Source organism: Anopheles coustani, assembly GCF_943734705.1.
Source record: "Anopheles coustani chromosome X unlocalized genomic scaffold, idAnoCousDA_361_x.2 X_unloc_11, whole genome shotgun sequence".
NCBI lineage: Eukaryota > Metazoa > Arthropoda > Insecta > Diptera > Culicidae > Anopheles > Anopheles coustani.
In genome coordinates, this window is record NW_026525060.1 from 500,780 (window position 1) to 528,381 (window position 27,602).

At 43.1% G+C, this 27,602-nt stretch overlaps 2 protein-coding genes across 2 annotated transcripts; both read left to right on the forward strand.

Annotated features, from left to right (window-relative positions):
* Positions 1-3,323: 3,323 nt before the first annotated feature.
* LOC131269913 (uncharacterized) lies at positions 3,324-7,355 on the forward strand. The gene has a single exon (XM_058272381.1). It carries the CDS (start codon positions 3,324-3,326, stop codon positions 7,353-7,355), a length of 4,032 nt encoding a protein of 1,343 aa, XP_058128364.1.
* Positions 7,356-7,505: 150 nt separating this feature from the next.
* Positions 7,506-8,241, forward strand: LOC131269914 (uncharacterized; the record flags this gene model as incomplete). Its single annotated transcript, XM_058272382.1, has 1 exon — positions 7,506-8,241. A coding segment is annotated over exon 1 (736 nt), but the record flags the coding sequence as incomplete, so codon positions are not given.
* Positions 8,242-27,602: the final 19,361 nt, after the last annotated feature.

The window sequence follows — 27,602 nt, forward strand, 5'->3', positions numbered from 1 at the left end:
CCAGTCTATTTCCTGCAGCCGGGCATCTGCATTTAGCACGTCCTCTGCTGGCAAAATTGCTCGAAGCCCGTGGACCAAATCATTGTACTCTGATTCCGTCCACTGTTCGGCAGCTACGTTTCCGAAATTCGCTCCTTGTTCGGAGTCCGCCGATCCGAACAGATCCTCACTTGCATTCATCAGATTATAAGCCATTTTCTTCACCAAACTTTTTATTTTTCCTGGAGAGTAACTTGTTACGTCTGCTTTTTTTGACCGTAGAAATGAGTCTACAAAATGGCGTCGTTTTTTGCGGCAGGTACATCGTACAAGATGGACATCTTCTGTCCTGCTTCCCAAAATGTCAGTTGAACGAAAAAGGAATTTATTATTTGACAATAGTTCACAAACAATATTTAGAACACGTTGTTTCTTTCTGCGTGAATGTGCCAATAATATTTCGATGATGTGAAAGAAACATGACTAAATTTTGAATAACGACTAGAGAGAACAATTCTTTTTAAAACTAGAATAATAAAAAAATTGGTTCATTGGTTTTCTTTATGCTTTTTGAAGAACTGAACCCGCATCTTGTAAACACGATGACATTGAAGAATATTGTCAAAAAGAAAACTTCTTACGGAATACATTTGAAATACTGAAAACCGGCTCAACGGGGTCCAAATCAGTGATGTCTCCCCTAGCTCAAGATTTTTCTAAAAAACCATCGCATCTTCTCGCTCTCGACGGGATGTTGTTGGACTCCGCATAACGTTTCCAAAACTTATTTGTTTTGCAAGATTGGTTTGATACAGCCTGAGCTACGCTTGATTTTGTGTTTTTTACGGTACCGAAAACCGGCTCAACGGGGCCAAAATCAGTGATGTCTCCCCTCATACCTGATTTTACTAAAAAACCATCGCATCTTCTCGCTCTCGACGGGATGTTGTTGGACTCCGCATAACGTTTCCAAAACTTATTTGTTTTGCGAGATTGGTTTGATACAGCCTGAGCTACGCTTGATTTTGTGTTTTTTACGGTACCGAAAACCGGCTCAACTTGGCCAAAATCAGTGATGTCTCCCCTCATACCTGATTTTACTAAAAAACCATCGCATCTTCTCGCTCTCGACGGGATGTTGTTGGACTCCGCATAACGTTTCCAAAACTTATTTGTTTTGCAAGATTGGTTTGATACAGCCTGAGCTACGCTTGATTTTGTGTTTTTTACGGTACCGAAAACCGGCTCAACGGGGCCAAAATCAGTGATGTCTCCCCTCATACCTGATTTTACTAAAAAACCATCGCATCTTCTCGCTCTCGACGGGATGTTGTTGGCCTCCGCATAACGTTTCCAAAACTTATTTGTTTTGCGAGATTGGTTTGATACAGCCTGAGCTACGCTTGATTTTGTGTTTTTTACGGTACCGAAAACCGGCTCAACGGGGCCAAAATCAGTGATGTCTCCCCTCATACCTGATTTTACTAAAAAACCATCGCACCTTCTCGCTCTCGACGGGATGTTGTTGGACTCCGCTTAACGTTTCCAAAACTTATTTATTTTGCGAGATTGGTTTGATACAGCCTGAGCTACGCAAGGTTTTGTGTTTTTTACGGTACCGAAAACCGGCTCAACGGGGCCAAAATCAGTGATGTCTCCCCTCATACCTGATTTTACTAAAAAACCATCGCATCTTCTCGCTCTCGACGGGATGTTGTTGGACTCCGCATAACGTTTCCAAAACTTATTTGTTTTGCGAGATTGGTTTGATACAGCCTGAGCTACGCAAGGTTTTGTGTTTTTTACGGTACCGAAAACCGGCTCAACGGGGCCAAAATCAGTGATGTCTCCCCTCATACCTGATTTTACTAAAAAACCATCGCATCTTCTCGCTCTCGACGGGATGTTGTTGGACTCCGCATAACGTTTCCAAAACTTATTTGTTTTGCGAGATTGGTTTGATACAGCCTGAGCTACGCTTGATTTTGTGTTTTTTACGGTACCGAAAACCGGCTCAACGGGGTCCAAATCAGTGATGTCTCCCCTCATACCTGATTTTACTAAAAAACCATCGCATCTTCTCGCTCTCGACGGGATGTTGTTGGACTCCGCATAACGTTTCCAAAACTTATTAGTTTTGCGAGATTGGTTTGATACAGCCTGAGCTACGCTTGATTTTGTGTTTTTAACGGTACCGAAAACCGGCTCAACGGGGCCAAAATCAGTGATGTCTCCCCTCATACCTGATTTTACTAAAAAACCATCGCATCTTCTCGCTCTCGACGGGATGTTGTTGGACTCCGCATAACGTTTCCAAAACTTATTAGTTTTGCGAGATTGGTTTGATACAGCCTGAGCTACGCTTGATTTTGTGTTTTGTACTGTACCGAAAACCGGCTCAACGGGGCCAAAATCAGTGATGTCTCCCCTCATACCTGATTTTACTAAAAAACCATCGCATCTTCTCGCTCTCGACGGGATGTTGTTGGACTCCGCATAACGTTTCCAAAACTTATTTGTTTTGCGAGATTGGTTTGATACAGCCTGAGCTACGCTTGATTTTGTGTTTTTTACGGTACCGAAAACCGGCTCAACGGGGCCAAAATCAGTGATGTCTCCCCTCATACCTGATTTTACTAAAAAACCATCGCATCTTCTCGCTCTCGACGGGATGTTGTTGGACTCCGCATAACGTTTCCAAAACTTATTTGTTTTGTGAGATTGGTTTGATACAGCCTGAGCTACGCAAGGTTTTGTGTTTTTTACGGTACCGAAAACCGGCTCAACGGGGCCAAAATCAGTGATGTCTCCCCTCATACCTGATGTTAGCGCCGTAAAGTAGGCAAAGGATGCCCCAGTAGCACAGTCCTTTGCATAAGATAATTATGTTACCAGTAGTAGATATGTTAGTGATAGCTAAGTAATAAGTGTTTGTGAGATAAGATCTAGCGTTAAGATAACTTGTAAGATTACATCAATAAATGTATTTTAGTCTAAGCTGAACCATCGACTTGAGCTATCGGAACATTGGTCCTTCGAACCGGATAGAATTTGGATTCTTGTAACATTCATCCGGAGTAAACCGCGTTAGAGAGTTGATTCGCGGAAAGAGTTTGAGTTCAGTGGATGGTAGTTAGATTCACTAGTTCGTGGTGGTTGCCGTGGTGAAATTGTGACCATTGGACCTGTACGTGAACGACCGTGTCAAGCGGCAACCAAATCCAGCAAAGCGCGCGCGAATTTGAGTCGACGCTACAGTGTGGCACAAAAAGTTGGCGGTTGGCGTATAAGGATTAGCGTTTCTCGGGACAAAAATAATAAGGAAAATGCCCGTTTCGGACAAAATGGTGCGTCAGTTGAAACGCGTATACAACGACAAGTTAGCGGGAGTTGATTTTTTTTATGAGTTCGTCGAAAATTATACCGAAAACCAGCAGTGCCAGATAAGCAGCCTCCTCATTTCGTTGGAAGAGGCTAAGAGTAACTTCGAAAGTGCGAGAGAAAAGTTACTAACGGAACACGAAGAATGTGATACGGTGGAACTTTTGACCGAAAAACAAGCCTTCTACGGGAAGTTCCATCGGGTGAAGGGCTTTCTGTTGGAGAAGCAAGATGGGGCGGACGGCCATAGGCCGGCTGCAAATAGTACAATGGCGAATGCAAGTTTTACAAATTCGCAAGTGAGGCTTCCCAAAATCGATTTACCGGCGTTCGATGGTGACAAAACAAAATGGATGAGCTTCAAGGATCGCTTCACTGCAATGGTTCACGATGCAGAGTTGTCGGACATAATGAAGCTGCAATATTTGTTGGCTTCGCTAAAAGGAGATGCTGCCAGGTTATTCGACCACGTAAAGCTTGTAGAAGGAAACTACAACAGTACGTGGCAAGCGTTGTTGGATCGGTTTGATGATGCGAAGATGCTGAAACGGAACTACTTCAAGGCGTTGGTGGATCTGCAACCGATGGCTGCCGCAACGGCGGAGGAATTGACTCGTATCGTCAACGAATCGAAGCGCTTAGTGCTTGGGATGGACAGATTGCAGGAGCCTGTATCTTCCTGGGATACCCCATTGTCAAGTCTGGTAAGATACAAGTTCGACGAGCAAACACTAATGGCTTTCGAACTTATTGCAGCCGAGCAGAAGACGGATACCTTTAAGGCATTGATGGAGTTTTGTGAGCGGCGCATCAAGATTCTGACAAACTCGGTCGTCCACACGCAAAACAGGATCGATACGAGGCCGGCAACCAGAGCCACAAGTACAAATCATGACCATCAAGGTACTCGAAAGCCTACACAAAGACCGCATCCGGCTTCAATGTCCTGTGCAGCTCAGACAGGCAACATGCTCAGAGGGTGTGTGTTGTGTAAGGCTGATCATCATATCGCAAGATGCGAGAGATTTGCAAAGATGTCGTTGTCAGAGCGCCAACAGATTGCGAAGGTTGAGTCTTTGTGCTTCAACTGCTTGGGAAAGGAGCATCAAGCAAGATTCTGTAAGGCCCAGTCAAGATGCGGAAACTGTCAGAAACGACATCACACCTTTGTATGCAACAAAACCAATCCGATTACCCCGAGAACAGAGAGCAGCATAAGCGCCACCACGTACATACCAGCTCCAGTTGATTCGCAGCCTTCACAAGAGAAAATGATTTGGTTGTCAACGGCTCAGGTGTTGATTTGCAATGATGAAGGTAGAGAATTTCCAGCTAGAGCGTTGCTGGACCAGGGGTCGCAATCCAACTTCATGAGCGAACGGTTGGTACAGCAGTTGAAGCTGAAGAAAAGGCGACTAAATAAACCTTTGTCCGGCATCGGAGCAGTTTCGCTAAAGGCAGAGACGATGGTGGTAGCTACCATGAAATCACGAGCGTCAACCTTTGTGTCTCGAGTGAATTGGTTGGTGCTGCGAAACATAACAGCCAACTTTCCAGCGCAAACTCGGAACACGGAGTCCTGGAACATTCCCCAAGCACTGATATTGGCAGATCCAGCATTCTTCCGGAGTGAGCGGATAGACCTTCTGATTGGTGCAGAGTTATTTGGCGAGTTGCTCCAACAAGGTCAATTAAAGTTAGCACCTCACTTGCCAAAGCTCCTGGAGTCCAGCCTTGGTTGGATTGTATGCGGCAGGGAAGAACGAGTCTCTGAAGATGCAGCTGAGGTCGTCTGTTCCTGTTTGGCTGACAACGATCTTGGGGCAATATTTGAGAAGCTGGCTAGCCTGGAAGCGATACCGGAAGAACGTGTACGGTCCGAGCAAGATGAGGAATGTGAAAACCTTTATCTAAACACAACGAGGCGCACCGAGTCGGGAAGGTATGTCGTTAAGTTGCCCAAGGTAGCCAACTTCGAAGAAAGGTTGGGAGACTCACTTCAACCAGCATTGAAAAGGTTAGCGGCCATTGAAAGGCGTATGATCAAGGAGCCGAACCTGGGTGCCGCGTACAAGGAATTTATGTCCGAATACATCAGACTAGGGCATATGACAAAGGTGTCAACTTATGTAGAAGATAAGATGGCAGAGGGCACGCCACGGTTTTACCTACCGCACCATGCAGTTTGGAAGACTGATGGATTGACGAAAAAGTGTCGAGTGGTGTTCGATGCATCATGCCGTTGTGGTACCGGGCTAAGCTTAAACGACATTTTGTTGACTGGACCGCGATTACAAGACGACATAGAAGTCATTCTTCTCAGATTCAGGATGAGGCCTGTGGCCTTTGTGGCTGATGTAGAGAAAATGTATCGGCAGGTCTTGGTGGCGGAAGAAGATAAAAATCTACAACGAATATTATGGAGAGAAACCGCCAATGATCCAGTTGGGGTCTACGTTCTGAATACGGTAACGTATGGGACCGCGTGTGCACCCTTCCTAGCAATCAGGACATTATTTAAGATTTTCGAAGATGAAGGGCATCAGTTTCCCATGGCGTCACGCTGCGCAAATGATTTCTATGTTGACGACATCTTGTCCGGCGCAGCGACCATAGAGGAAGCGGGAAACATGGTAAAGGAGCTCAGTGAGTTGCTCAGCATGGGAGGGTTCGGCCTCCGCAAGTGGGCTTCCAATGAGCCAGAAGCACTTGCAGCAATCACACCAGAGCACATCGCGAAGGCAGGAAATTATGAGTTTGGGACGGAGCCTACAGGTACGGTGTCCACATTGGGCTTGTCGTGGAACACATCGTCGGACGTCTTGAGTGTTCAAGTTAGGCTACCGCCACAGATTGAAACCCTACGCACGAAACGGCAGGTATCGGGATGCCTCGCGAAAGTATATGATCCATTAGGATTCCTCGATCCTGTTAAGATGAAGGCAAAGCTGCTTTTGCAACGTATAGTAACTTTGAAGGATGCCAAGGGAAAACGCTGGGACTGGGACGATGTGTTACCAGAAGGCTTGTTTGCAGAATGGATGGCGTTCTTTCCCCAACTTACGGCACTATCAAAGATAGAAGTTCCAAGACCAGTGGTAACGGATAGCAGTATGGAAAAACAAGTGCATATATTCTGCGACGCATCGGAAAGGGGGTATGGAGCTTGTTGTTACATCCGTTGTCAGAAAGTTGGCGAAAAGGCGACAGTGAACTTCTTTATATCGAAATCGAAGTTGGTATCGTTGAAGCAAAAGATAACGATCGCTAGATTGGAGTTATGTGCAGCGCTCTTGGGCAGCAACTTATATCGGTTAGTGAAGAAGGTCCTGCCGGAAGGAGCACCTGCCTTTTTATGGACGGATTCCATGACTGTGTGGCATTGGGTGAATTCTCCTCATGGAAATTGGAAGACATTCGTAGCGAATCGCACATCAAAGATCCAGCGGAACGCGGAAGGAGCTCAATGGAGACACGTGCCGGGAGTCGAGAACCCAGCGGATCTGGTGTCTAGAGGGGTGGATCCGGAGGCACTTATCGACACCAAGCAATGGTGGTCGGGGCCAACATGGCTCTCCTTGGAGGAAGAATCGTGGCCAGCATTGCCAAACAATGCAAAGGCATTGGAACCTACAGGAGAAGAACGAGCAACAGCGGTACTAGCCTCTTCGCTTGACGAAGAGAACTTTAGTGACCGACTCTACTCCCTGTGCTCCACATACACGAAGCTGCGCAGAGTTGTGGGATATTGTCAGCGATATCTCCACGCTCTAAGGTCGCATGCAAAACCAACGTCAGAGGAAATGGCACCGTTGACCACGGAAGATTTAAGGATGGCGGAGTCAACGCTTTGCCGCTTGGCACAGAGGGAGCAGTTGGCGGCAGAGCTGGACACGTTGAAGAAAGGAAGGAGTTTGCCGAGTGCTTCGGGCTTGAGGTTCTGCGATCCATTTCTGGGCGAAGATGGATTGATTCGTGTCAAGGGACGGCTTTAGAACGCGCATATGAGTGAGGCAGCAAAGCATCCCATAATAATTCCCAAAGGGCATCCGTTGGCGAGGTTGTTGGCGTTACATTACCATGTCAACTTGCTTCATGCTGGGCCACAGTTGATGTTGACCTCATTACGACAACGATTTTGGATCATGGGAGTGAGGTCAGTGGTTCGGCAAGTGCAGCGGCAGTGTGTCAGCTGCTTCAAGAATAAGCCGAAGCTGGTGGTGCAACCAATGGGAGAGTTACCTGCAGCAAGAGTAGCGGAAGCGAGACCGTTTGCCATATCGGGTGTGGATTACTGCGGCCCAGTGTACATCAAGGGCGGTCATAGGAAGGCAGCACCCACAAAGGCATACATCGCAGTGTTTGTGTGCTTCGTTACGCGGGCAGTGCATCTGGAGTTGGTTTCCTCTCTGTCCACGGCAGCCTTCATAGCGGCACTCCGAAGATTCGTGTCGAAGCGAGGATTAGTGGCTGAACTGCACTCCGACAATGGCACCAACTTCAAGGGAGCCGCCAACGAACTGCGTAAACTCTATGATCTGCTTAGTTCCTCTCAATTTCAGGCAGAGGTAACAACTTGGAGCAGCGAACGAGGTTTGAAATGGAGTTTCATTCCGCCCGGAGCTCCCCACTTCGGAGGACTTTGGGAGGCAGCGGTTAAGTCGATGAAGCGTCATCTACATCGTGTATTGGGAGACGCAGCTACCACGTATGAAGATATGGTCACGCTGTTGGCGCAGGTAGAATGTTGCCTGAATTCGCGACCTATCACTCCGATGTCGGATGACCCTGCAGATTTGGAAGCACTTACACCGGGCCACTTTATCACGGGTTCAAATATGCAGCAGGTCCCGGATATTGATCTGCGGGATATTCCGGAAGGCAGGTTGAATCATTGGCGGGTGATTCAACAGCGATTTCAGCACTTTTGGGCTCGATGGCGATCCGAGTATCTGCATCAGCTGCACGTTAGGAATAAGTGGAGTATGCCTGCGACGGCTATAGAACCTGGAATAATGGTTATCATTCGTGATGACAATATGCCACCAAACAAATGGCCATTGGCACGAGTGATAGAAGTGCACCCAGGGAAGGACGGTATAGTCAGGGTAGTTACTTTGCGCACAGCTCAGTCGGATAAAGTGAAAAGGCCAGTTGCCAAGTTATGCGTACTTCCATTTGAGGGCAACAGAAAGGAAGGAGGAAAGGTTCAACAGTGTAAATAGTTTAATTAGTTTATAAAAATTTGAATTTTTATGGTGGTCGGGATGTTAGCGCCGTAAAGTAGGCAAAGGATGCCCCAGTAGCACAGTCCTTTGCATAAGATAATTATGTTACCAGTAGTAGATATGTTAGTGATAGCTAAGTAATAAGTGTTTGTGAGATAAGATCTAGCGTTAAGATAACTTGTAAGATTACATCAATAAATGTATTTTAGTCTAAGCTGAACCATCGACTTGAGCTATCGGAACACCTGATTTTACTAAAAAACCATCGCATCTTCTCGCTCTCGACGGGATGTTGTTGGACTCCGCATAACGTTTCCAAAACTTATTAGTTTTGCGAGATTGGTTTGATACAGCCTGAGCTACGCTTGATTTTGTGTTTTTAACGGTACCGAAAACCGGCTCAACGGGGTCCAAATCAGTGATGTCTCCCCTCATACCTGATTTTACTAAAAAACCATCGCATCTTCTCGCTCTCGACGGGATGTTGTTGGACTCCGCATAACGTTTCCAAAACTTATTTGTTTTGAGAGATTGGTTTGATACAGCCTGAGCTACGCAAGGTTTTGTGTTTTTTACGGTACCGAAAACCGGCTCAACGGGGCCAAAATCAGTGATGTCTCCCCTCATACCTGATTTTTCTAAAAAACCATCGCATCTTCTCGCTCTCGACGGGATGTTGTTGGACTCCGCATAACGTTTCCAAAACTTATTTGTTTTGCGAGATTGGTTTGATACAGCCTGAGCTACGCTTGATTTTGTGTTTTTTACGGTACTGAAAACCGGCTCAACGGGGTCCAAATCAGTGATGTCTCCCCTAGCTCAAGATTTTTCTAAAAAACCATCGCATCTTCTCGCTCTCGACGGGATGTTGTTGGACTCCGCATAACGTTTCCAAAACTTATTTGTTTTGCGAGATTGGTTTGATACAGCCTGAGCTACGCAAGGTTTTGTGTTTTTTACGGTACCGAAAACCGGCTCAACGGGGCCAAAATCAGTGATGTCTCCCCTCATACCTGATTTTACTAAAAAACCATCGCATCTTCTCGCTCTCGACGGGATGTTGTTGGACTCCGCATAACGTTTCCAAAACTTATTTGTTTTGCGAGATTGGTTTGATACAGCCTGAGCTACGCAGGGTTTTGTGTTTTTTACGGTACCGAAAACCGGCTCAACGGGGCCAAAATCAGTGATGTCTCCCCTCATACCTGATTTTACTAAAAAACCATCGCATCTTCTCGCTCTCGACGGGATGTTGTTGGACTCCGCATAACGTTTCCAAAACTTATTTGTTTTGCGAGATTGGTTTGATACAGCCTGAGCTACGCTTGATTTTGTGTTTTTTACGGTACCGAAAACCGGCTCAACGGGGTCCAAATCAGTGATGTCTCCCCTCATACCTGATTTTACTAAAAAACCATCGCATCTTCTCGCTCTCGACGGGATGTTGTTGGACTCCGCATAACGTTTCCAAAACTTATTTGTTTTGCGAGATTGGTTTGATACAGCCTGAGCTACGCTTGATTTTGTGTTTTTTACGGTACTGAAAACCGGCTCAACGGGGCCAAAATCAGTGATGTCTCCCCTCATACCTGATTTTACTAAAAAACCATCGCATCTTCTCGCTCTCGACGGGATGTTGTTGGACTCCGCATAACGTTTCCAAAACTTATTTGTTTTGCGAGATTGGTTTGATACAGCCTGAGCTACGCTTGATTTTGTGTTTTTTACGGTACCGAAAACCGGCTCAACGGGGCCAAAATCAGTGATGTCTCCCCTCATACCTGATTTTACTAAAAAACCATCGCATCTTCTCGCTCTCGACGGGATGTTGTTGGACTCTGCATAACGTTTCCAAAACTTATTAGTTTTGCGAGATTGGTTTGATACAGCCTGAGCTACGCTTGATTTTGTGTTTTTTACGGTACCGAAAACCGGCTCAACGGGGCCAAAATCAGTGATGTCTCCCCTCATACCTGATTTTACTAAAAAACCATCGGATCTTCTCGCTCTCGACAGGATGTTGTTGGACTCCGCATAACGTTTCCAAAACTTATTTGTTTTGCGAGATTGGTTTGATACAGCCTGAGCTACGCTTGATTTTGTGTTTTTTACGGTACTGAAAACCGGCTCAACGGGGCCAAAATCAGTGATGTCTCCCCTCATACCTGATTTTACTAAAAAACCATCGCATCTTCTCGCTCTCGACGGGATGTTGTTGGACTCCGCATAACGTTTCCAAAACTTATTTGTTTTGCGAGATTGGTTTGATACAGCCTGAGCTACGCTTGATTTTGTGTTTTTTACGGTACCGAAAACCGGCTCAACGGGGTCCAAATCAGTGATGTCTCCCCTCATACCTGATTTTACTAAAAAACCATCGCATCTTCTCGCTCTCGACGGGATGTTGTTGGACTCCGCATAACGTTTCCAAAACTTATTTGTTTTGCGAGATTGGTTTGATACAGCCTGAGCTACGCTTGATTTTGTGTTTTTTACGGTACTGAAAACCGGCTCAACGGGGCCAAAATCAGTGATGTCTCCCCTCATACCTGATTTTACTAAAAAACCATCGCATCTTCTCGCTCTCGACGGGATGTTGTTGGACTCCGCATAACGTTTCCAAAACTTATTTGTTTTGCGAGATTGGTTTGATACAGCCTGAGCTACGCTTGATTTTGTGTTTTTTACGGTACCGAAAACCGGCTCATCGGGGTCCAAATCAGTGATGTCTCCCCTCATACCTGATTTTACTAAAAAACCATCGCATCTTCTCGCTCTCGACGGGATGTTGTTGGACTCCGCATAACGTTTCCAAAACTTATTTGTTTTGTGAGATTGGTTTGATACAGCCTGAGCTACGCAAGGTTTTGTGTTTTTTACGGTACCGAAAACCGGCTCAACGGGGCCAAAATCAGTGATGTCTCCCCTAGCTCAAGATTTTTCCAAAAAACCGTCGCATCTTCTCGCTCTCGACGGGATGTTGTTGGACTCCGCATAACGTTTCCAAAACTTATTTGTTTTGCGAGATTGGTTTGATACAGCCTGAGCTACGCAAGGTTTTGTGTTTTTTACGGTACCGAAAACCGGCTCAACGGGGCCAAAATCAGTGATGTCTCCCCTCATACCTGATTTTACTAAAAAACCATCGCATCTTCTCGCTCTCGACGGGATGTTGTTGGACTCCGCATAACGTTTCCAAAACTTATTTGTTTTGCGAGATTGGTTTGATACAGCCTGAGCTACGCTTGGTTTTGTGTTTTTTACGGTACCGAAAACCGGCTCAACGGGGCCAAAATCAGTGATGTCTCCCCTCATACCTGATTTTACTAAAAAACCATCGCATCTTCTCGCTCTCGACGGGATGTTGTTGGACTCCGCATAACGTTTCCAAAACTTATTTGTTTTGCGAGATTGGTTTGATACAGCCTGAGCTACGCTTGATTTTGTGTTTTTTACGGTACTGAAAACCGGCTCAACGGGGTGCAAATCAGTGATGTCTCCCCTCATACCTGATTTTACTAAAAAACCATCGGATCTTCTCGCTCTCGACGGGATGTTGTTGGACTCCGCATAACGTTTCCAAAACTTATTTGTTTTGCGAGATTGGTTTGATACAGCCTGAGCTACGCAAGGTTTTGTGTTTTTTACGGTACCGAAAACCGACTCAACGGGCCCAAAATCAGTGATGTCTCCCCTCATACCTGATTTTACTAAAAAACCATCGCATCTTCTCGCTCTCGACGGGATGTTGTTGGACTCCGCATAACGTTTCCAAAACTTATTTGTTTTGCGAGATTGGTTTGATACAGCCTGAGCTACGCAAGGTTTTGTGTTTTTTACGGTACCGAAAACCGGCTCAACGGGGCCAAAATCAGTGATGTCTCCCCTCATACCTGATTTTACTAAAAAACCATCGCATCTTCTCGCTCTCGACGGGATGTTGTTGGACTCCGCATAACGTTTCCAAAACTTATTTGTTTTGCGAGATTGGTTTGATACAGCCTGAGCTACGCTTGGTTTTGTGTTTTTTACGGTACCGAAAACCGGCTCATCGGGGTCCAAATCAGTGATGTCTCCCCTCATACCTGATTTTACTAAAAAACCATCGCATCTTCTCGCTCTCGACGGGATGTTGTTGGACTCCGCATAACGTTTCCAAAACTTATTTGTTTTGCGAGATTGGTTTGATACAGCCTGAGCTACGCAAGGTTTTGTGTTTTTTACGGTACCGAAAACCGGCTCAACGGGGCCAAAATCAGTGATGTCTCCCCTCATACCTGATTTTACTAAAAAACCATCGCATCTTCTCGCTCTCGACGGGATGTTGTTGGACTCCGCATAACGTTTCCAAAACTTATTTGTTTTGCAAGATTGGTTTGATACAGCCTGAGCTACGCTTGATTTTGTGTTTTTTACGGTACAGAAAACCGGCTCAACGGGGCCAAAATCAGTGATGTCTCCCCTCATACCTGATTTTACTAAAAAACCATCGCATCTTCTCGCTCTCGACGGGATGTTGTTGGACTCCGCATAACGTTTCCAAAACTTATTTGTTTTGCGAGATTGGTTTATGGATTTGGGTGCAAGGGCAAGGTTTGGTAAGGATCTTGGTGATATAAGGTGACAAAGTCGAGAAAAGTTGCCTCAAAATCATGAAAAATGTGAAAAAATGGCTAAGTCCCGGGTGCCTTAAGGGCAGGTTGATCGAATGTACCGAGCTGGCGGTACGAGATAGAGACTTGGTGTAGAACAATTATATGTTTGGCATGGCAAGACCTACATTTGGTCAATACAAAAAGAGAAGATCAAAGAAACCCGTAAGGGTGATATTTGTGTCCAAAGGTAAAAAGCACTAAGTCAAGAAGTCAGTATGCGATGAAACACGGACCAAGAGTACCAAGCAATTGGTGCAAGTTAGAGCCTTAATGGTTCAAGATAGAGACTTGGTGTTGAACAATTATAAGTTTGGCATAGCAAGACCTACATTTGGTCAATACATGGTGCGAAGATCAAAGATACCCGTAAGGGTGATATTGGTGTCCAAAGGTAAAAAACACTAAGTCTTGGGAAACTTATATGAAGGAAAGGACCCTGATGGGTCATATGGAATTGATCGAAAAATCGGCTAAGTCCCAAAATGGGGATGTCAGAACTACACTCATATGTTACTACATGAAGCAAGGCAAACTTATATGAAGAAAAGGACCCTTATGGGTCATATGGTATGGATCGAAAAATCGGCTAAGTCCCAAAATGATGATGTCAGAACTACACTCAAATGTTACCACACCAAGCAAGGCAAACTTATATGAAGAAAAGGACCCTGATGGGTCATATGGTATTTTACGAAAAATCGGCTAAGTCCCAAAATGGGGATGTCAGAACTACACTCAAATGTTACCACACCAAGCAAGGCAAACTTATATGAAGGCAAGGACCCTGATGGGTCATATGGTATTTTACGAAAAATCGGCTAAGTCCCAAAATGGGGATGTCTGAACTACACTCATATGTTACCACACCAAGCAAGGCAAACTTATATGAAGCAAAAGACCCTGATGGGTCAAATGGTATTTTACGAAAAATCGGCTAAGTCCCAAAATGGGGATGTCAGAACTACACTAACAAGTTACCACACCAAGCAAGGCAAACTTATATGAAGGCAAGGACCCTGATGGGTCATATGCTATTTTACGAAAAATCGGCTAAGTCCCAAAATGGGGATGTCTGAACTACACTCATATGTTACCACACCAAGCAAGGCAAACTTATATGAAGCAAAAGACCCTGATGGGTCAAATGGTATTTTACGAAAAATCGGCTAAGTCCCAAAATGGGGATGTCAGAACTACACTAACAAGTTACCACACCAAGCAAGGCAAACTTATATGAAGGCAAGGACCCTGATGGGTCATATGGTATTTTACGAAAAATCGGCTAAGTCCCAAAATGGGGATGTCTGAACTACACTCATATGTTACCACACCAAGGAAGGCAAACTTATATGAAGCAAAAGACCCTGATGGGTCAAATGGTATTTTACGAAAAATCGGCTAAGTCCCAAAATGGGGATGTCAGAACTACACTCAAATGTTACCACACCAAGCAAGGCAAACTTATATGAAGCAAAGGACCCTGATGGGTCATATGGTATTTTACGAAAAATCGGCTAAGTCCCAAAATGGGGATGTCGAAACTACACTCAAATGTTACCACACCAAGCAAGGCAAACTTATATGAAGCAAAGGACCCTGATGGGTCATATGGTATTTTACGAAAAATCGGCTAAGTCCCAAAATGGGGATGTCAGAACTACACTCAAATGTTACCACACCAAGCAAGGCAAACTTATATGAAGCAAAAGACCCTGATGGGTCAAATGGTATTTTACGAAAAATCGGCTAAGTCCCAAAATGGGGATGTCAGAACTACACTAACAAGTTACCACACCAAGCAAGGCAAACTTATATGAAGGCAAGGACCCTGATGGGTCATATGGTATTTTACGAAAAATCGGCTAAGTCCCAAAATGGGGATGTCTGAACTACACTCAAATGTTACCACATCAAGCAAGGCAAACTTATATGAAGGCAAGGACCCTGATGGGTCATATGGTATTTTACGAAAAATCGGCTAAGTCCCAAAATGGGGATGTCTGAACTACACTCAAATGTTACCACACCAAGCAAGGCAATCTTATATGAAGCAAAGGACCCTGATGGGTCATATGGTATTTTACGAAAAATCGGCTAAGTCCCAAAATGGGGATGTCAGAACTACACTCATATGTTACCACACCAAGCAAGGCAAACTTATATGAAGCAAAGGACCCTGATGGGTCATATGGTATTTTACGAAAAATCGGCTAAGTCCCAAAATGGGGATGTCAGAACTACACTCATATGTTACCACACCAAGCTAGGCAAACTTATATGAAGCAAAGGACCCTGATGGGTCATATGGTATTTTACGAAAAATCGGCTAAGTCCCAAAATGAGGATGTCAGAACTACACTCAAATGTTACCACACCAAGCAAGGCAAACTTATATGAAGCAAAGGACCCTGATGGGTCATATGGTATTTTACGAAAAATCGGCTAAGTCCCAAAATGGGGATGTCTGAACTACACTCAAATGTTACCACATCAAGCAAGGCAAACTTATATGAAGGCAAGGACCCTGATGGGTCATATGGTATTTTACGAAAAATCGGCTAAGTCCCAAAATGGGGATGTCTGAACTACACTCAAATGTTACCACACCAAGCAAGGCAAACTTATATGAAGCAAAGGACCCTGATGGGTCATATGGTATTTTACGAAAAATCGGCTAAGTCCCAAAATGGGGATGTCAGAACTACACTCATATGTTACCACACCAAGCAAGGCAAACTTATATGAAGCAAAGGACCCTGATGGGTCATATGGTATTTTACGAAAAATCGGCTAAGTCCCAAAATGGGGATGTCAGAACTACACTCATATGTTACCACACCAAGCTAGGCAAACTTATATGAAGGAAAGGACCCTGATGGGTCATATGGTATTTTACGAAAAATCGGCTAAGTCCCAAAATGATGATGTCAGAACTACACTCATGTGTTACCACACCAAGCAAGGCAAACTTATATGAAGCAAAGGACCCTGATGGGTCATATGGTATTTTACGAAAAATCGGCTAAGTCCCAAAATGGGGATGTCAGAACTACACTAAAAAGTTACCACACCAAGCAAGGCAAAGTACCTAGGTGAACCCTAGGAAGAAACACGGACCAAGTCAGATGGCCTAAGTCAAGAGACCAAGTGACCTAGGCAAAGTTGTATGACGGTGAGGACCCTGAAAAATCTGGTTAGTGTAGTTTAGACAGGGTAGGTTTTTGGGTCGGCTGAACCTCCTTATTTTGGGTTTTGACCTCCTCAAGAAGCTACACCTAGGCAAACTGCCTAGGGTGAAAGTGCGAAGACCAATCGAATAGTAAGACAAGTTTTGACCGATCGCCCTAGGCAAGCTTGTATGAAGAAAGGGACCCTATGGGTCATATGGAAATATACGAAAAATCGGCTAAGTCCCAAAATTGGGATGTCTGAACTACACTAAAAAGTTACCACATCAAGCAAGGCAAAGTACCTAGGTGAACCCTAGGAAGAAACACGGACCAAGTCAGATGGCCTAAGTCAAGAGTACAAGTGACCTAGGCAAAGTTGTATGACGGTGAGGACCCTGAAAAATCTGGTTAGTGTAGTTTAGACAGGGTAGGTTTTTGGGTCGGCTGAACCTCCTTATTTTGGGTTTTGACCTCCTCAAGAAGCTACACCTAGGCAAACTGCCTAGGGTGAAAGTGCGAAGACCAATCGAATAGTAAGACAAGTTTTGACCGATCGCCCTAGGTAAGCTTGTATGAAGAAAGGGACCCTATGGGTCATATGGAAATATACGAAAAATCGGCTAAGTCCCAAAATTTTGATGTCTGAACTACACTAAAAAGTTACCACATCAAGCAAGGCAAAGTACCTAGGTGAACCCTAGGAAGAAACACGGACCAAGTCACATGGCCTAAGTCAAGAGTACAAGTGACCTAGGCAAAGTTGTATGACGGTGAGGACCCTGAAAAATCTGGTTAGTGTAGTTTAGACAGGGGAGGTTTTTGGGTCGGCTGAACCTCCTTATTTTGGGTTTTGACCTCCTCAAGAAGCTACACCTAGGCAAACTGCCTAGGGTGAAAGTGCGAAGACCAATCGAATAGTAAGACAAGTTTTGACCGATCGCCCTAGGCAAGCTTGTATGAAGAAAGGGACCCTATGGGTCATATGGAAATACATGAAAAATCGGCTAAGTCCCAAAATTGGGATGTCTGAACTACACTAAAAAGTTACCACATCAAGCAAGGCAAAGTACCTAGGTGAACCCTAGGAAGAAACACGGACCAAGTCAGATGGCCTAAGTCAAGAGTACAAGTGACCTAGGCAAAGTTGTATGGCGCTGAGGACCCTGAAAAATCGGGTTAGTGTAGTTCAGACAGGGGAGGTTTCTGGGTCGGCTGAACCTCCTTATTTCGGGTTTTGGCCTCCTCAAGAAGACAGACCTAGGCAAACTGCCTAGGGTGAAAGTGCGAAGACCAATCGAATAGTAAGACAAGTTTTGACCGATCGCCCTAGGCAAGCTTGTATGAAGAAAGGGACCCTATGGGTCATATGGAAAATCCATGAAAAATCGGCTAAGTCCCAAAATTGGGATGTCAGAACTACACTAAAAAGTTACCACATCAAGCAAGGCAAAGTACCTAGGTGAACCCTAGGAAGAAACACGGACCAAGTCGGATGGCCTAAGTCAAGAGTACAAGTGACCTAGGCAAAGTTGTATGGCGCTGAGGACCCTGAAAAATCGGGTTAGTGTAGTTCAGACAGGGGAGGTTTCAGGGTCGGCTGGACCTCCTTATTTCGGGTTTTGGCCTCCTCAAGAAGACAGACCTAGGCGAACTGCCTAGGGTGAAAGTGCGAAGACCAATCGAATAGTAAGACAAGTTTTGACCGATCGCCCTAGGCAAGCTTGTATGAAGAAAGGGACCCTATGGGTCATATGGAAATATACGAAAAATCGGCTAAGTCCCAAAATTTTGATGTCAGAACTACACTATAAAGTTACCACATTAGCAAGGCAGACTTGTATGAAGAACGGGACCCTGGTGAAAGTAGCAAATATCCCAAACCGAACATGAATATTATACACACAAGAGTACGAACATAAAGGAACACGGACCAAGCGTACCGAGAGAATCGGTACTATAGAACCCTCGTGGTTCTACACAAAGACTTTATGTTAGGGGTTCAAGCCCCATAGTACTCAAACGGTGACAGTAGCAAATATCCCAAAACGAACGTGAATCTTATTCACAAGAGTACGAACATAAAGGAACACGGACCAAGCGTACCGAGAGAATCGGTACTATAGAGCCCTCGTGGTTCTACACAAAGACTTTATGTTCGGGGTTCACACCCCAAATCGAACGTGGAATTTACTTTCTGATGGTCATGCGGTCGTCCAAAGGGGTCTAGTATCCTGGGATGACAAGCATCACGGGCACAGCTCGTATCAAAACAGTCGAAGAGGCCCGCGAAAGCTTGCTTTCCATGGCTATGCGATGCACAAATTGAGTTTACTCACCGTAGTATAAAACGAACGAACCGAACCTATCCGAGTAGGGACTCTCGGACTTAGTCGATTTTTCATTAATTCTTAGAAAAACATATGTTAGGATGCTGCGAGATGAATGGGATGCTGCATGGAGACGAATCTTGATCTTGTTCATCTCCCATCTTAATACAGCATCCCTACTTAAAGGCATCTCGGACTTAGTCGATTTTTCATAAATTCTAAGAAAAACATATGTAAGGATGCTGCGAGATGAATGGGATGCTGCATGGAGATGAATCTTGATCTTCTCCATCTCCCATCTTAATACAGCATCCCTACTTAAAGGCATCTCGGACTTAGTCGATTTTTCATAAATTCTAAGAAAACAATATGTTAGGATGCTGCGAGATAAATGGGATGCTGCATGGAGATGAATCTTGATCATCTCCATCTCCCATCTTAATACAGCATCCCTACTTAAAGGCATCTCGGACTTAGTCGATTTTTCATAAATTCATAGAAATTCATATGTTAGGATGCTGGGAGATGAATGGGATGCTGCATGGAGATGAATCTTGATCTCCTACATCTCTCATCTCAATACAGCATCCTTACTTAAAGCCATCTCGGACTTAGTCGATTTTTCATAAATTCTAAGAAAAACATATGTTAGGATGCTGCGAGATGAATGGGATGCTGCATGGAGATGAATCTTGATCTTCTTCATCTCCCATCTTAATACAGCATCCCTACTTAAAGGCATCTCGGACTTAGTCGATTTTTCATAAATTCTAAGAAATTCATATGTTAGGATGCTGGGAGATGAATGGGATGCTGCATGGAGATGAATCTTGATCTCCTACAACTCCCATCTCAATACAGCATCCCTACTTAAAGCCATCTCGGACTTAGTCGATTTTTCAGAAATTCTAAGAAATTCATATGTAAGGATGCTAAGAGATGAATGGAATGCTGCATGGAGATGAATCTTGATCTCCTACATCTCCCATTTCAATACAGCATCCCTACTTAAAGGCATCTCGGACTTAGTCGATTTTTCATAAATTCATAGAAATTCATATGTTAGGATGCTGGGAGATGAATGGGATGCTGCATGGAGATGAATCTTGATCTTCTTCATCTCCCATCTAAATACAGCATCCCTACTTAAAGCCATCTCGGACTTAGTCGATTTTTCATAAATTCTAAGAAAAACATATGTTAGGATGCTGGGAGATGAATGGGATGCTGCATCGAGATGAATCTTGATCTTCATCGTCTCCCATCTGAATACAGCATCCCTACTTAAAGGCATCTCGGACTTAGTCGATTTTTCATAAATTCTAAGAAAAACATATGTTAGGATGCTGCGAGATGAATGGGATGCTGCATGGAGATGAATCTTGATCTTCTTCATCTCCCATCTCAATACAGCATCCCTACTTAAAGGCATCTCGGACTTAGTCGATTTTTCATAAATTCTAAGAAATTCATATGTTAGGATGCTGCGAGATGAATGGGATGCTGCATGGAGATGAATCTTGATCTCCTACATCTCCCATCTCAATACAGCATCCCTACTTAAAGCCATCTCGGACTTAGTCGATTTTTCATAAATTCTAAGAAATTCATATGTTAGGATTCTGGGAGATGAATGGGATGCTGCATGGAGATGCATCTTGATCTCCTACATCTCCCATCTTAATACAGCATCCCTACTTAAAGCCATCTCGGACTAAGTCGATTTTTCATAAATTCATAGAAATTCATATGTTAGGATGCTGCGAGATGAATGGGATGCTGCATGGAGATGAATCTTGATCTACTCCATCTCCCATCTCAATACAGCATCCCTACTTAAAGGCATCTCGGACTAAGTCGATTTTTCATAAATTCATAGAAATTCATATGTTAGGATGCTGGGAGATGAATGGGATGCTGCATGGAGATGAATCTTGATCTCCTACATCTCTCATCTCAATACAGCATCCCTACTTAAAGGCATCTCGGACTTAGTCGATTTTTCATAAATTCTAAGAAATTCATATGTTAGGATGCTGGGAGATGAATGGGATGCTACATAGAGATGAATCTTGATCTCCTACAACTCCCATCTCAATACAGCATCCCTACTTAAAGGCATCTCGGACTTAGTCGATTTTTCATAAATTCATAGAAATTCATATGTTAGGATGCTGGGAGATGAATGGGATGCTGCATGGAGATGAATCTTGATCTTCTTCATCTCCCATCTTAATACAGCATCCCTACTTAAAGGCATCTCGGACTTAGTCGATTTTTCATAAATTCTAAGAAAAACATATGTTAGGATGCTGCGAGATGAATGGGATGCTGCATGGAGATGCATCTTGATCTCCTACATCTCCCATCTTAATACAGCATATCTACTTAAAGCCATCTCGGACTAAGTCGATTTTTCATAAATTCATAGAAATACATATGTTAGGATGCTGCGAGATGAATGGGATGCTGCATGGAGATGAATCTTGATCTCCTACATCTCTCATCTCAATACAGCATCCCTACTTAAAGGCATCTCGGACTTAGTCGATTTTTCATAAATTCTAAGAAATTCATATGTTAGGATGCTGGGAGATGAATGGGATGCTACATAGAGATGAATCTTGATCTCCTACATCTCCCATCTTAATACAGCATCCCTACTTAAAGCCATCTCGGACTTAGTCGATTTTTCATAAATTCATAGAAATTCATATGTTAGGATGCTGGGAGATGAATGGGATGCTGCATGGAGATGCATCTTGATCTCCTACGTCTCCCATCTTAATACAGCATCCCTACTTAAAGGCATCTCGGACTTAGTCGATTTTTCATAAATTCTTAGAAATTCATATGTTAGGATGCTGGGAGATGAATGGGATGCTGCATGGAGATGAATCTTGATCTTCTTCATCTCCAATCTTAATACAGCATCCCTACTTAAAGGCATCTCGGACTTAGTCGATTTTTCATAAATTCTAAGAAATTCATATGTTAGGATGCTGCGAGATGAATGGGATGCTGCATGGAGACGAATCTTGATCTTGTTCATCTCCCATCTTAATACAGCATCCCTACTTAAAGGCATCTCGGACTTAGTCGATTTTTCATAAATTCTAAGAAAAACATATGTAAGGATGCTGCGAGATGAATGGGATGCTGCATGGAGATGAATCTTGATCTTCTCCATCTCCCATCTTAATACAGCATCCCTACTTAAAGGCATCTCGGACTTAGTCGATTTTTCATAAATTCTAAGAAAACAATATGTTAGGATGCTGCGAGATGAATGGGATGCTGCATGGAGATGAATCTTGATCATCTCCATCTCCCATCTTAATACAGCATCCCTACTTAAAGGCATCTCGGACTTAGTCGATTTTTCATAAATTCATAGAAATTCATATGTTAGGATGCTGGGAGATGAATGGGATGCTGCATGGAGATGAATCTTGATCTCCTACATCTCTCATCTCAATACAGCATCCTTACTTAAAGCCATCTCGGACTTAGTCGATTTTTCATAAATTCTATGAAAAACATATGTTAGGATGCTGCGAGATGAATGGGATGCTGCATGGAGATGAATCTTGATCTTCTTCATCTCCCATCTTAATACAGCATCCCTACTTAAAGGCATCTCGGACTTAGTCGATTTTTCATAAATTCTAAGAAATTCATATGTTAGGATGCTGGGAGATGAATGGGATGCTGCATGGAGATGAATCTTGATCTCCTACAACTCCCATCTCAATACAGCATCCCTACTTAAAGCCATCTCGGACTTAGTCGATTTTTCAGAAATTCTAAGAGATTCATATGTAAGGATGCTGGGAGATGAATGGGATGCTGCATGGAGATGAATCTTGATCTCCTACATCTCCCATTTCAATACAGCATCCCTACTTAAAGGCATCTCGGACTTAGTCGATTTTTCATAAATTCATAGAAATTCATATGTTAGGATGCTGGGAGATGAATGGGATGCTGCATGGAGATGAATCTTGATCTTCTTCATCTCCCATCTAAATACAGCATCCCTACTTAAAGCCATCTCGGACTTAGTCGATTTTTCATAAATTCTAAGAAAAATATATGTTAGGATGCTGGGAGATGAATGGGATGCTGCATCGAGATGAATCTTGATCTTCATCGTCTCCCATCTGAATACAGCATCCCTACTTAAAGGCATCTCGGACTTAGTCGATTTTTCATAAATTCTAAGAAAAACATATGTTAGGATGCTGCGAGATGAATGGGATGCTGCATGGAGATGAATCTTGATCTTCTTCATCTCCCATCTCAATACAGCATCCCTACTTAAAGGCATCTCGGACTTAGTCGATTTTTCATAAATTCTAAGAAATTCATATGTTAGGATGCTGCGAGATGAATGGGATGCTGCATGGAGATGAATCTTGATCTCCTACATCTCCCATCTCAATACAGCATCCCTACTTAAAGCCATCTCGGACTTAGTCGATTTTTCATAAATTCTAAGAAATTCATATGTTAGGATTCTGGGAGATGAATGGGATGCTGCATGGAGATGCATCTTGATCTCCTACATCTCCCATCTTAATACAGCATCCCTACTTAAAGCCATCTCGGACTAAGTCGATTTTTCATAAATTCATAGAAATTCATATGTTAGGATGCTGCGAGATGAATGGGATGCTGCATGGAGATGAATCTTGATCTACTCCATCTCCCATCTCAATACAGCATCCCTACTTAAAGGCATCTCGGACTTAGTCGATTTTTCATAAATTCATAGAAATTCATATGTTAGGATGCTGGGAGATGAATGGGATGCTGCATGGAGATGAATCTTGATCTTCTTCATCTCCCATCTTAATACAGCATCCCTACTTAAAGGCATCTCGGACTTAGTCGATTTTTCATAAATTCATAGAAATTCATATGTTAGGATGCTGCGAGATGAATGGGATGCTACATGGAGATGCATCTTGATCTCCTACATCTCCCATCTTAATACAGCATCCCTACTTAAAGCCATCTCGGACTTAGTCGATTTTTCATAAATTCATAGAAATTCATATGTTAGGATGCTGCGAGATGAATGGGATGCTGCATGGAGATGAATCTTGATCTCCTACATCTCTCATCTCAATACAGCATCCCTACTTAAAGGCATCTCGGACTTAGTCGATTTTTCATAAATTCTAAGAAATTCATATGTTAGGATGCTGGGAGATGAATGGGATGCTACATAGAGATGAATCTTGATCTCCTACAACTCCCATCTCAATACAGCATCCCTACTTAAAGGCATCTCGGACTTAGTCGATTTTTCATAAATTCATAGAAATTCATATGTTAGGATGCTGGGAGATGAATGGGATGCTGCATGGAGATGAATCTTGATCTTCTTCATCTCCCATCTTAATACAGCATCCCTACTTAAAGGCATCTCGGACTTAGTCGATTTTTCATAAATTCTAAGAAAAACATATGTTAGGATGCTGCGAGATGAATGGGATGCTGCATGGAGATGCATCTTGATCTCCTACATCTCCCATTTTAAAACAGCATCCCTATTTAAAGCCATCTCGGACTAAGTCGATTTTTCATAAATTCATAGAAATTCATATGTTAGGATGCTGCGAGATGAATGGGATGCTGCATGGAGATGAATCTTGATCTACTCCATCTCCCATCTCAATACAGCATCCCTACTTAAAGGCATCTCGGACTTAGTCGATTTTTCATAAATTCATAGAAATTCATATGTTAGGATGCTGGGAGATGAATGGGATGCTGCATGGAGATGCATCTTGATCTCCTACATCTCCCATCTTAATACAGCATCCCTACTTAAAGCCATCTCGGACTTAGTCGATTTTTCATAAATTCTAAGAAATACATATGTTAGGATGCTGCGAGATGAATGGGATGCTGCATGGAGATGAATCTTGATCTCCTACATCTCTCATCTCAATACAGCATCCCTACTTAAAGGCATCTCGGACTTAGTCGATTTTTCATAAATTCTAAGAAATTCATATGTTAGGATGCTAGGAGATGAATGGGATGCTACATAGAGATGAATCTTGATCTCCTACATCTCCCATCTTAATACAGCATCCCTACTTAAAGCCATCTCGGACTTAGTCGATTTTTCATAAATTCATAGAAATTCATATGTTAGGATGCTGGGAGATGAATGGGATGCTGCATGGAGATGCATCTTGATCTCCTACGTCTCCCATCTTAATACAGCATCCCTACTTAAAGGCATCTCGGACTTAGTCGATTTTTCATAAATTCATAGAAATTCATATGTAAGGATGCTGGGAGATGAATGGGATGCTGCATGGAGATGAATCTTGATCTTCTTCATCTCCCATCTTAATACAGCATCCCTACTTGAAGGCATCTCGGACTAAGTCGATTTTTCATAAATTCTAAGAAAAACATATGTTGGGATGCTGCGAGATTAATGGGATGCTGCATGGAGATGAATCTTAATCTTCTTCATCTCCCATCTTAATACAGCATCCCTACTTAAATGCATCTCGGACTAAGTCGATTTTTCATAAATTCTAAGAAAAACATATTGAAGGATGCTGCGAGATGAATGGGATGCTGCATGGAGATGAATCTTGATCTTCTACATCTCCCATCTTAATACAGCATCCCTACTTAAAGGCATCTCGGACTAAGTCGATTTTTCATAAATTCTAAGAAAAACATAAGTTTGGATGCTGCGAGATGAATGGGATGCTGCATGGAGATGAATCTTGATGTTCTTTATCTCCCATCTTAATACAGCATCCCTACTTAAAGGCATCTCGGACTTAGTCGATTTTTCATAAATTCTAAGAAAAACATATGTTAGGATTCTGGGAGATGAATGGGATGCAGCATTGAGATGAATCTTGATCTTCTTCATCTCCCATCTCGATACAGCATCCCTACTTAAAGGCATCTCGGACTTAGTCGATTTTTCATAAATTCCATGAAAAACATATGTTAGGATGCTGTGAGATGAATGGGATGCTGCATGGAGATGAATCTTGATCTTCTTCATCTCCCATCTTAATACAGCATCCCTACTTAAAGGCATCTCGGACTTAGTCGATTTTTCATAAATTCTAAGAAAAACATATGTTAGGATGCTGGGAGATGAATGGGATGCTGCATGGAGATGAATCTTGATCTGCTTCATCTCCCATCTCAATACAGCATCCCTACTTAAGGGCATCTCGGACTTAGTCGATTTTTCATAAATTATAAAAAAAACATATGTTAGGATGCTGGGAGATGAATATGATGCTGCATGGAGATGAATCTTGATCTCCTACATCTCCCATCTTAATACAGCATCCCTACTTAAAGGCATCTCGGACTTAGTCGATTTTTCATAAATTCTAAGAAAAACATATGTTAGGATGCTGCGAGATGAATGGGATGCTGCATGGAGATGAATCTTGATCTTCCTCATCTCCCATCTTAATACAGCATCCCTACTTAAAGGCATCTCGGACTTAGTCGATTTTTCATAAATTCTAAGAAATTCATATATTAGGATGCTGCGAGATGAATGGGATGCTGCATGGAGATGAATCTTGATCTTCTTCATCTCCCATCTTAATTCAGCATCCCTACTTAAAGGCATCTCGGACTAAGTCGATTTTTCATTAATTCTAAGAAATTCATATGTTAGGATGCTGCAAGGTGAATGGGATGCTGCATGGAGATGAATCTTGATCTTCTTCATCTCCCATCTTAATACAGCATCCCTACTTAAAGGCATCTCGGACTTAGTCGATTTTTCATAAATTCTAAGAAATTCATATGTTAGGATGCTGGGAGATGAATGGGATGCTGCATGGAGATGAATCTTGATCTCCTACAACTCCCATCTCAATACAGCATCCCTACTTAAAGCCATCTCGGACTTAGTCGATTTTTCAGAAATTCTAAGAGATTCATATGTAAGGATGCTGGGAGATGAATGGGATGCTGCATGGAGATGAATCTTGATCTCCTACATCTCCCATTTCAATACAGCATCCCTACTTAAAGGCATCTCGGACTTAGTCGATTTTTCATAAATTCATAGAAATTCATATGTTAGGATGCTGGGAGATGAATGGGATGCTGCATGGAGATGAATCTTGATCTTCTTCATCTCCCATCTAAATACAGCATCCCTACTTAAAGCCATCTCGGACTTAGTCGATTTTTCATAAATTCTAAGAAAAATATATGTTAGGATGCTGGGAGATGAATGGGATGCTGCATCGAGATGAATCTTGATCTTCATCGTCTCCCATCTGAATACAGCATCCCTACTTAAAGGCATCTCGGACTTAGTCGATTTTTCATAAATTCTAAGAAAAACATATGTTAGGATGCTGCGAGATGAATGGGATGCTGCATGGAGATGAATCTTGATCTTCTTCATCTCCCATCTCAATACAGCATCCCTACTTAAAGGCATCTCGGACTTAGTCGATTTTTCATAAATTCTAAGAAATTCATATGTTAGGATGCTGCGAGATGAATGGGATGCTGCATGGAGATGAATCTTGATCTCCTACATCTCCCATCTCAATACAGCATCCCTACTTAAAGCCATCTCGGACTTAGTCGATTTTTCATAAATTCTAAGAAATTCATATGTTAGGATTCTGGGAGATGAATGGGATGCTGCATGGAGATGCATCTTGATCTCCTACATCTCCCATCTTAATACAGCATCCCTACTTAAAGCCATCTCGGACTAAGTCGATTTTTCATAAATTCATAGAAATTCATATGTTAGGATGCTGCGAGATGAATGGGATGCTGCATGGAGATGAATCTTGATCTACTCCATCTCCCATCTCAATA

Bases quoted from the DNA above. Each gene is read 5' to 3' on its own strand.
- LOC131269913 (XM_058272381.1), top strand. From the start codon at position 3,324: ATGGTGCGTCAGTTGAAACGCGTATACAACGACAAGTTAGCGGGAGTT.